General features: G+C 43.7%; 1 protein-coding gene across 1 annotated transcript; it reads left to right on the forward strand.

Annotated features, from left to right (window-relative positions):
* Positions 1–10,496: 10,496 nt before the first annotated feature.
* PtA15_6A6 (uncharacterized protein) lies at positions 10,497–11,845 on the forward strand (the record flags this gene model as incomplete). Its single annotated transcript, XM_053170433.1, has 3 exons — positions 10,497–10,847; positions 10,919–11,400; positions 11,506–11,845. The coding sequence occupies 3 exons, from the start codon at positions 10,497–10,499 to the stop codon at positions 11,843–11,845; spliced, it is 1,173 nt and encodes a 390-aa protein (XP_053020933.1).
* Between the last annotated feature and the right edge of the window lie 299 nt (positions 11,846–12,144).

Consider the following 12,144-nt stretch of genomic DNA (forward strand, 5'->3'; position numbering starts at 1 on the left):
AAGCTAACATTAGAGCACGTAATCGGTACCCTTGTATTGCTCCCAGACAACACACCGCCGTTGCTTTAGCTCAAAGACAGCAACCAGGAAGAATTCTACCAAAGACAAGCGCTAGCCCTTGTGCTGCTTCTAGGTAAAACTCCTTTTCATAAGATTCCGCTTTGTTTGAATAATCATTGTACATACAAGTAAACTCAAACAAAGCAAATAAATTCTAGTTGCTCCAAAATTTTCACATCAGACTTGCCCGTGATATGTGGGAGAATCACTACAAACCCAATTCTCAGTCAACCATAACAAACCAGACAAAGTCACGTCCAAAGGTAAGTGAAGTCACAAACTCTCTTTCTTTTTCTATCTACCTCCATTGATGCTGAATCTCTGCCAACTAGCCACAGATGGGTGTGATTTCTCAACTCAGCAGTGCTTCTCAAGCTCATTCAGGAGGTGGCTCAAAGGATCCGCTCAGTGCATGGCTTGCGGGAGGATTGGCTTTGGATGACAATGGCCAGCCAGTAAACCCTCTCAAGTGGTGGAATCAACAAGGGTGGGCAGGTAATGACCACCCAGATGGAACTTGACGTGCTAAGTTGTCTGGGTGGGTTTTCTGTTGAATCTTATTTTTTTTTTATGAATCCTAAGCAACTTTTTCTACAACAGCAACAACCGTTGACGTCAAGCGATCTTTCAATTTTGGGAGGGACTATGTGTCATTGAAGAGACACAGTCTCAGCACATCATCTGTCAGTCAAGGGATGACAGTCGCTTTCTACTCCAAGAACGGAAAAATTCCAACCGGGGTTTTTGCGCAAGTGGAAGATAAATTGGAACTCCGAGGGAAAACAACATTCCACCAAAAAGGGTAAAAAACACTAGATAACTTTTCTATTTTTATATGAAATTCAACCAACGGGATTTTTGCGGAGAAAAAAAAAAAAAAGTGCCTGACACCCGCGGGTACCTGCCTGAGCAAAAGTGCCTGACACCCGCGGGTACCCGCCACCTGCACCCGGGTACCTGCCTGTGCGGGTGCGGGTGTCCAGATTGAGGGGAAATTAAGGCTAGTACCTGCACCCACCATGGGTACCCGGGTGCGAAGTGCCAGCTCTAATTTATTTGTTTTCAGCTTTTTGATATCTTTGGCCGTTTTAATATTCCACTCACATTCTTTAATATACTCCTAATTGCAGGCCAAAAACGTTCTTCAGGTCAATAGGAAGAGCAAAAAACCCCGTGGATTATATTTCAACTTGAATAAAATTTCCGCTGACTTTTTCACCAAAGAAAATCTGGCCAAGAGGAATGCACAGATGATTTGCCAAGAGCAGCTGTTCCTATATAATCTCATAAAATCAATAGTATTACACAAATCCCAAATCAACTCCGCAGATCATCCAGACATACCGGATGATGAAGAAAATAGCAAGGATGACAATTCTCTCTGTGGTTTTGGCAATGGAAAAATTGAACCGACTGAGGAATCCCAAGTGGCCATCAGGAATCATTGAGCTCATGTGGTATGTTTCCTTCCAAACCCTTTCATCAGACTGGGTTTTCACAGCACTTATTTTTAAATGACTTTCAAGTTATCAACAACTGTTTTTTCCATGATCACTTTTGCATCAAACCAACGCAAAAATGCAATGCAGCTTGCAAACTCAGTGACTTTTCTAGCGTGTGGGGTCTCTAAACAAGTCAGCAAGTATCTTAATTTCATAGGGTTATCTTCTTCTCAGGCCACAGCACATTCAGCAATGAACACACTTGGATCCCGAGCCAAACAAGAAATTATCAAACTTATGAAGATCAGCCCGACCAATCAGTCAAATCTATGCCCTCTAATCTGTGTAGACAACCTTGATTTCAGCGAATGTGTTCACGTCAAGTCGGTCAATAATCAAAGTACTATGTTCCACGGTACCTGGGGGTACCTCCACCAAATTCATCCCAATACTCTTGCCAGCGTTGATCCTGAGGACTTATCTCTTCAAACCTACAAGGAGGCAATTGCAAACTCAGCAAATGATACGATCTTGCCCTCAATTTTCATGATAAAGAAGGACAAAAGCTACCACTATTGGCCTGTTCTAAAGAGTCAAATTGCCCAAGTTATTATGACATACATCGCCAAAATAAACAATCAATCTCCCAAAATTCCCCTTACACCACCACCAATAGAGGTACTAGTTGCCTGACCACCAGACATTACTATGCTGAAATTGATGGTTGCTTCAGACAACAGCTCCAAAGGTGTGGGGGAAGTATTTCAAGGTCTTATCAGGCAGAGTGGACACACAGCAACAAATTTTGCTTCAAGACTAATGGTCATCAAAGGCAATCTTGGGACCTGTCAGAATCTTAACAGTCTACGTGCTCCGCAAAAACCAAACGAACTCCCCAAGGAAAGCATGTTGAATTTCTTCACCCTTCTAGGCGGCGCTCATATTCTTTGGAACTTTGCACAGGCAATACTCACATTACATTTTGGGAACAGTTCCAACTCAAGAGACCTCGGATGCTGGCATTCTCTCAAGGCTCTTGGTGTCAAATCCAATCAGATCCTCAACAAAAAGACTTCTCCTTGATGGTTACTCAAATTACAAAGGTACATGAAGCAACCATTGCTTATTTGATATTGTACGTTTTTTTTCTTTTGTATTCTCCGGTCAATTGATTGTAAGATTGATTGTAACATGTGTTTATCTTTTTGCAGATCAATCATGAAAAAAGAGAAGGAGGTGCTCCCAAAGGATAAGATTCTAATGCGGGCCAAAGACATCCTGGCAATCATTGACACCTGTTACAACAAATACATCACCCCTCGAGCACTCGATAAAGCAAAGGATCCCAAGACACCTTGTCTGGCAAATATGCTCCTACGGTTGCGCAATTTTGCCAGTATTGTCGAATGCAACCAAAGCATGAAGGCTGAAGACATTGGACGGTTACTCAACATCTGGAAACGATGGTTGGTTATGGCCAAGGGTATCCAGGGGCTCACAAACTACGCAATTGAGCTCCCACGGATGTATTTATTACTCACAAAGGTTCTTCCGCCAGGCCTCCAACTAGTTCTCAAACATTCCATCCTGATTTCTCCAACCGGTGTAAAGCTCAAAAGTGTTCCTGAGAACCTTTTGCTGAGTGCGGAAAGGGATGTATGAGGAAACCTCTGCCTTTCCTGGTTCACTAGACACTAAAACAAGCCCACCAATCTCAGATTGGCAGGTTTAATGTAGTGATAGTGGAGTGTTATCTAAAGATAACTGTTGTTATAAAGTGGGTGCGATGAAGTTGCTGAAATGTGTTATGAGTGAGGAGTCTGGACTTCAACCAGGTGATAGTTGGTCAAAGAGGACCCCTCAGAGGTTTGTGTTATGTAATGTGAGTGTTGTGTAGAGTTGTTATTTCGTATGTAAGTGTTTTGTAATGTATGTAAAACCAAAATATAGGGTGACTGATATATTGTGGAGTGAGCAGTTGTGTACTTTGTTGTAGGGGAAACTGAGTGCAGGTAGTCTGCTTGTAGTCTGCTCGGGGAAAGTTACAACAGGGGAGGAGAGCCTCCTTTTATAGACAATGGTGAGGGATTTTAGCTCCAGAGGAGCTCCACATGAGAGATTTTAGCTAGGTACATGAGGGTTTTTGGCTAGTACATATGTTGAATGGGTGAATGTGATTGGTCAGGACTGTACAGGTGATTATGGGTTATGACCTGCAGGCTGAATCAGGAGGTGTGATTGGTCAGGACTGGATGTTAGTGTAGTCATGCTGTAACCAGGTCACCTGCTGTTGTTATGCAACGAAAATCCACTAGCGCATGCAGCTATTGCATGCAGCTATTACATGCAGCTATTACATGCAGCTAGCACCTGCATGTGTACCTGCATGTGTACCTGCATGTGTACACTGTATGTGTGTAAGTGATGATGCAGCTGTGTGTAAGTATGTATGTAGCTATCTATGTAACCGTGTGTGTAACTAAGTGTTGTAAATGTGGATTGTGTAACTGTTTGAGGTTGTAAGGGGTGTTGTGAGTGTGTAAGAGTATGTAACTTCTGAATGAGTACCATTATGAGTGTTCTGTAAAGCAAGACTAGGGGTAAATTTGTCCCAAGAAGCTGAACCTTGAGGAGTATTAAGTGATTTCTAAGAGGAAAAGGGAGATTAAGAGTGAAACTAATAGAAATAAGAAAGAAAAGCAGAAAATTTTGATTTTGGCATATGGGATACCGTAAAGCATACCACACCGGTTGAGCAAATCACTTTTTAGCAAAGGATTTTTACTTGGAGAACAAGAATTTCATGCTGAAATACTTTTATAATCATACTGGCATGGGCACAAGTGTCAATCGGCTCAAGGATGAGTTTTCTCTCAACATTCCAATTGTAAGTCAACTCTTTTCATTTATATTGCTTAGGATTTCTACTCATTCCAAATTTTGCACAGCTTCAAACACTCCTTGCAACCCTCAACAAGCAATGCGGGCAAAATTGCATCTATCAGTCACACAAGAACTTCATCTCAGCTCCATCAATGGCCAGCTTTATGAAAATGGCCAATAAATACAACATTTGCTGTAAGTCAACAAAGTCTAACCTCAGTTGCAAAAAGGAAGCCGTTGATATCTACAATAACGGCTTCAAAATCATGCAAACCAACATTAAAAAAGGAGGTCCGGATATGAATTGCATGCAACCCTCAACCACACTACACAAGGAGACGATTTATGATGCCAGAGAGTTCCACAGTGATGATGAAGATGGGATTGTTTACAATGACAAGGAAGACGTTGTTTGATTTTGGCCAGGTAGAAGGTTTTTTGTTTTCTGCTTTGTACTGATCTAATAGAACTTTATTGCTGAGCCACTTAACTTGCTTCCTTTCTCTCTCTGTCTCTTCCTTTGTTGGTGGTTGTGTTCTAGTCAAAGTTTCAACATCTGTAAATTTTCTCTTTTGGTTTTTGTTTGTTCCAACTTTCATGTATTCTGTGTAAGTGTCTCCTGCGCAGTAAAGATTGACCACATTTTTCAATTATTCCATCTGGTTATCAATCATCTTTCCTCCAATAACTTGGTGGATATCAGTAAGGGAGAGTCCTTTCCTCACTGCGAGCGCATAAGCTCTTGCTTGTTGAATCTCAAAGATTTGATCAGGCCTTCTCTCTGCCGTCTCCGGGTCGAAATTTTCATTGTATAAGCTTCCAAAACCCGCAAGAAGCAAGACTGATAACTCTTCCATTACACAATCCAGGGGTTTTTTAGTTGAACCAAGCCTAAAAGTTGTTTGTCGCAATGGCCGGACAAAAGCAATGTTGAGAGGATCAGGGGTAAGTCCTCTCCTGATTCCATATATCCATCAAATTTGCTTGTTGTGAATTGTCAAAAGTTTTCAAGAAGATGTTTCATCTTCTCCGGTTTGCAGTTGGAACATGAGCAGTGCGGGAATTCCATTTCTATTTGGCGGGCGCGTTTGTGGGTCACATTTTGATCATTGTTGCTCAATGGCACGTTGAGGGACTCCTGTCCGTGCTAAGCGGCGGCAGTCGTGTGAGGGGATGGGTGCTGTTTAGGCTGCCCTCGTGGCGGTGGTCCGTAGAGATGAGGGCAGATGAGATCACAGATAGCTTGTGGTTGGGGTGGCTTTGAGATGTTCGCCGGGGGTTTGTATCCTTGGCGGCAGTTGTTTTGTGTTGGGAAGGAAGAGGGGAAGGTGATCTTAAAACAGGGAAAGAAAGGATTCGGGAAACTCTGGATGAAAGATGATTGGCGAGCTGAGCTCGAAGGTTTGAACTCTAAAGATATGATCTATAAACTCCGGATGGACCGTATTCTGGGGATCAGAATGCCATGCCTCTCCCATCCTCCAAGTTCTGGGAACTTGGACTCTGGGAGGCCACATGTCACATAGACTTCATCACATCCTCTGCGCGCTACGCGCGCGCACACTCACAACAAACAAGATAAAAAAGAAGAAAGGAAACAACACAAGGGAAAATTAAGGAAAACACAGCGTGATGAGTCAGGAAGAAAAGAACCAGAGGGAGGAAAATAAAAAGAGGAAAGAGAAAACAGAAAACACTCAAGACAGGCAGAACAAACAGAAGAGAAAGAAATCAGAAACAAACAAGGAAATAAACCCACATCAGGCGCTGTGTTAGGACCAAGAAAGCTGAAGAGGCATGGGGAACTGAGAAGGAAGGGAGATGGGAAAATGGACAGAAGGAAAAGGAGAGATAGGGGAGCCAGTTGAAGGTGGAAATGTGATGAGAAGAGATCTTGAGGCCTGGGGAGTCGGGACTGCACCATAACTTTCATTGAGTCGCAAGACCCAATGTCGGATTACCTAATCAACTTTCATTGAGTTGCGGGACCCAATGACGGATTTCTGTCCACCCCAGCGTGGAAATTGAGTCTTGGGAAGTGAAAATAAACTTGAGTCTTGATGATCCTGCTGGCAGCGGTGATGCTCCTGACTAGCTGGCCACAAGAGGGACCACCACAACGTACCCAACCCTGGTGAATCCAAAAGAATGTAAGTCTCTTTTTTGATTAAAATCCATCCTGCTCCAGTCAAACTCACTTGTTATCAATGGCAAAGCAAATTTGTAGACAGACTGGCGTGATGGCAAGGAGTCCATCCTGTTGTCATCTGTTTGCTTGCTTGGATCCGTGAACTCCTCAACCGTGTTCTTACCGCCCCGCCAAGATTTCTCAGTGAACATCAAGGCCAAACCAGGTGAGCCGCCTCTTCCACATCAACCAATCATCTGGCTGATGGATGCTGGATCGCCACGGCCAACGTGCACAACTGATCTGACCCTCTTCCAGTTCTGCCCAAGGCCAAGTGCCATCGTGCATGATATGACTGGAAATTCTCCGCCGGCAAACTTTTTGACTGTTTTTTGCTTGCTGATATTGCCTGTAACTGTGTGGTATTGCCAAGCAAATGTGCTATTAGGATCTTGATGCCCTCCCAAGATGTTTCGGGCTTTGTGTATCACTTTGAATACTTGCATGGTAAGGTTCCTTGTGGTTGAGTAAATTAACGTTGGGATTATCTTGCTGTCAGGGATGCAGGAGCGTGGACCGTAGAGCCTCAGGAGATTGTTGCAGGATTTCAGGGAAAAATTCATTGGAAACCAAAGTATTCAAATCTTGGGTCGGCTCAGCTCAGCATTCCAAAAGCAAATCGATTCCGGGTCAATTTTCAGGCTTGCTAGTATGCCTTTGATGGCCTGCGGTCAACAGGTTGCTGAAAGAAGGAGTAAGGGTGCGTCAATTCCTAACAGTTGGGCTGCAATGTTGCCGTATGATGGACAAAAGACTGCCCAATCTTGGTGGCGTTGTGGTGTGCCAAATGTGTTTCAAGTATCAAATCACATAAAGTCACAGTTTACTATTGAGAAGGAGACATATTTCTAGATGTATTATTGCACAATTGGATTCTAAAGGTTATTTAACCCCTAGTCACTCACTGGAACCACTAGGCTAGCTGCACTCAGTCAAAAGTTACTAGTATTATACTGTGTTCATAAGCATCATTACATACTGTAGAGATATTTTCATAGTACATATTATAGAATTAGGCTCAAGGACATATTTATAGTGTATGTAGTGGCGTGGTTTGGCTCTGCCCATGGCATGGTTCCACCTGTGGACAACTCAATGATTGTTGTTTGGCTCCACCCACGCACCATGGCATTGTTCCACCTGTGGACACCTCCAGGGTTGTTGTTTGGTTCCACCCATGTACCACAGCATGGCTCCACCTGTGGAAACCTCCATAATTGTGTAGGCTCCATGGACACCACCACATGGACACCACATGGACACCACCACCACAACCACATGGATACCATCACCACATGGACACCTGTATGGTGGTCACACCAGCAAAAATCCCTCACAAGGATCCCCACCAGCAAAAATCCCTCACATTTTACTATAAAAGGAGGACCTTTCCCCTCCTCAGTTTCAGCATGCCACTCAGGCAATCCTAACCAGAACACACATCTCACTCAGAGTTACAAGTCACATCCACATAAATCCAGCAGTGTGATCTCAATCAAGTTGCCCATTAACATCTTTCATGCCTCAGAGTAGTTCTAAGTAGTCAAGTAGCAAGCATCACCCACTTGTGCTCTTAACAAGTCAAAGTGATCTTAACCCATTGTGCTCTTAACTGAAGGTTAAGGAAGAGGGCAAAGACACTTTGAATAGTTCACATATAACATCAGTTCTCTCAGAAGTCTTGTATCAGTTTATATCCACTTTCATATCACAAACATATCAAACCATATAAAATATATCTTACGTTTAGGCTCATTTCCATGATCTGACTCAAGGCTGCTGTAAACCGCTCTAACTCCATTTCCCATACAAAATCCACTTTCTGCTGAATTCAAGTTTGATCTAGGTCTGATAAGAGACTGCTGCACATAGTTTTCTCAATCATTAGTTTGCCACAACAATAAATAAATTTGTTGTGATAGCTCTTGTGTAGTATCATAGAGGGGCAGGTCTTTCAAACCACCCGTAACAGTTGTAATAGATTCTTACATCTTTGAAATATTATAACTGGTATTTCCCCCTTGCAGAACTGCCACCCGTCCCAAAGGAGTTCTCACAGCGTTCATGAGAGAAGAGCTTTTTTGATTTTCCGCTGGCAACTAGGCCCCACAAATAAATCATGTGTGCTTCATCAACTACAACTAGCGACACACGGTTTTGGAAGGTTTTGTTGTGGAAAATTCTGGTGAAGATGGGGTTGTTCAACAGCACCTCAGGGCTCTTCAAATATATTTCAGCTTGAATTTACCCAGGTAAGATATAATCACCCTTCAGAATCTTTTCTTCTTCATTCTCATTCAGATTCATCTTTGTAAGATTGATTGAACTTATGTTGAGATCTTGTTTCTCTTCCACCTTGAAAAACAGCCCGGTTCAAGCAAGTATCTCCTTTTGGCTTATGTGGATTAAAAATTAAAGTATCCACCTGATTATCTCCCAGGGAGTCAAGTGGATTCAAGACCAGAACAATTGGTTTCTTGTATTTGGGGAATAAGTCCCAATACATCTCCGCTATTTGGCTCTTCCCAACCCCAGTACCAGCAAGAACAAATGTGTCTCAAAGGTTTATCAGATCTACGACCAACTCAAGTTGGATTGTCTTTGGTTCTTGCTTTCCGTAAGTTTTCTCCAACCGGTTCTTCAGCATTTCAATCTTTTTTTCTTTGGTCATCTCAAGAATCAGCTTGTTCAAGGTGAGCTTTCCATTTTTGCTCTTCAGCAATTGGCTGACTCTATTGGTTGGAGTCTCATCCAGCTGGATCATGGATATCTCCTCAAAAGGTAAGGGGTCTTTGGTGATCACATTGGGTGGCAACGTTGGGAGATTCTCATTGCTGAAAGATTGTGAGGAATCTTCAGTTGTTGGATTGGCCGGCATTATGAGGCAAAGTTTCCGGTTTTGATGTTTCTTGGATCTGTTGGAGTTGTATTCTTTTTTTCCACTCAGTTGTGTACCCTTATTCCTTACTGATGATCAACAAGCTGCACTGTAAATAATTGCAGATCTTGGTGATCATGCTTATTAATCATTTTATGTTATGATCACAATCACATGACAGTCTCACAATGAAATGCAACAAATGATCAACTTTTTCTTTGTTATTTTTTCAAAAAAGATTGGAACGGAAAACCCATTACAAAAAGTACATGGAAAGATCAACAAGAAGGCAAAGTGCGGAGAACACTGAACAACAAAAAATTAAGAGGAATGAGATGGATACCAGAGGGGAAAGTATCAAAAAGGGGTAGAATATAACATCCTGCTCAGGCGAACTTTGAGTGGTAATGCCTCTCTGGTGAGACTGGGTTGCCCCCCAGACCTGCCCGCACTCTTGCTTACCACGAGAGTCTTAGTTAAGCTTGTCTGGAGGCCCCGTTTGGAGCCAATATAATTTGCACAACATAATCTGGAATTTTGTGACATTGGATCAAGTTTTGGCGGACCTGATCAGATGTCACACAAAAAAACTCAGATATCACCCGGATTACATCAGATTCAAACAGGGCCTAAGAATCTGTTGAGGCATCTGCACTCAAGATTGGACGTTTAAGGCAATAGAGCTAGCGGCCAAGGACTCAGGAGCAACGTTGTAACCGCTGCGCCGCAATAAAAAAAGCAGTCATTCAGTGCAGCAGTTACAACAGGTTCAGGTAGGCAGCCATTTGGTACAAACCCAGCCCAGCCTCAACTGGGTGACAACCTGCAGGATGTGTGTGCTGGCTCGCAAAAGACCTGTCACCCGGGTTTGAACCGGGGTTACCAGGAAGTGTCAGGGTGATCAATCAGAACCTGGTGTCCTAACCACTAGACGATGACAGGTTGGAGCGAGCGCACCCAGACGTAGTAGAGGAAGAATCCCGATTCGTCTCGTGCACTAGGCAGGCTTTCTCATTCGAAACTTGACCTGCTCGCTCTTTCCAGAATGACAGAACGGACCAGTCTCAACAGGGGCACTTCTTCCTCCGCTTACCCAAAAGAACATCCTTCTCAATTTGGAGTCGAACTAAGGATCCTGAGTCAAGCTGGCTTATCATCGCCAAATCCGGACCCATCGTTGGCTAAGGAAGAACTGTTCAAGTACTCGGTTGAGCTAATTATAAATTCCTACCTGGACCAATCCGACGATCGGGCGGTCAAGTTGGTATTGGACTTGATCGAGGAACCCCATGAACCAGCCAGCTTGCGCAACTTGAATCCAGCACGGCGTGAAGACGAGCTGGCTGCACCGTTTGACACTCTGGGCCAGGACGCACTAGAGTTTTGTATACCTCCAGTTGAGTGATTATTTCGAAGAATGTATATATATAGAGTCTTGCTAACATAATTCACTTTTGCTCCCGACAGCCATATCGTTCACCCTCAATAACAGCCTCCGAAACTCTCCTGGCTGGAGATCGGGCTGATGGCTCGACCGGTTTACACAGGCCTTCAATTCGCTCTCAACGAACTCGTCTCAGATCCCTCAAGCCGTGGCACTCGTTCACCTCACTCGCCAAACTAGATCCCACTTATGACCTTAAACTACTATCAGCCACTTCATCGCCAGACTCACAACGGCGCGGGTTTTGGTTGATACCGGTATGGAAGTCCAGTGTGACGCGGAGCGACTATTATGGTCGGTTTGGTGATGTCATCAGCTTGCCCACTTGGGCAGACCCCAAACTATTGCGATCAGTCAAACCAACTTCAAGCACTCCGGGGACGACGCAGGACGGCCGGACACCAACTCCAATTGTCTGGAATCCTATCCGACTCAGCCTGTTTTGGAAGGTGATCTGTATAATTTGCGAAAAACGGAAACTTGGTGACGTCTCTGCTACGGCGATGTGTGTACTCGATTCAGCTCTCAATCAATTATTGCCTCGGCTGACATATAGGTCATCGCTTCTTCTCGCAATCAAAAAAAAAAAAAAAAAAAAAAAAAAACTCAGGGCTACCTCTCAAACGAAAGACATGCTCCCATACACCAAACCAATTCCAACTAACAGCAAATCGATCTCACCAGAGCCTGAAGACGTCTTCGGAGATCACATCAGAATCTGGTCCAACCTTCAAACTTCGTTGATCGTCCGGCGAGTAATATCTGATATTACAATCAGGTCTTCTATCCAAGCTAATGGGACAAACCAGGAATCTTCCGTACCATTCCTTAGTCTAAGTCTCAGCCGAGAAGAATTGGAGGAGCAAGCTGGAGAGTACGAACAAAAATGGATGAAGGAGTGTGTATTTATGTGGCTTGATGATACTGGAACACCCAGAGGCTATGGATAAGTACTGGCATATCTAATTAATTAATTCTGCCAATGTGGTTCATTATGGATTTCAACTTTCACTCCAGTTCAGTAGCAATTTTTCCATTGACTTCAACTCTGGTACATGTTTAGTTGTCAGTGTAATGGGGCAAGTGTTTCACCACTCTGCTGTGGTGCTTTATGTGCTGCAGGCAAAATGTCTGGGCTCAGCAGTGTGTGCTAACCTAACTAAGCCACTCAAATGGCGGGGGGGGGGGGGGGGGGGGGGGGGCAAGCTTAACTAAGGGCCTGTACCATAGGGCATGAAAATTGAAATTT

The sequence above is a fragment of the Puccinia triticina genome, chromosome 6A (genome assembly GCF_026914185.1).
Source record: "Puccinia triticina chromosome 6A, complete sequence".
NCBI classification, from domain to species: Eukaryota; Fungi; Basidiomycota; class Pucciniomycetes; order Pucciniales; family Pucciniaceae; genus Puccinia; species Puccinia triticina.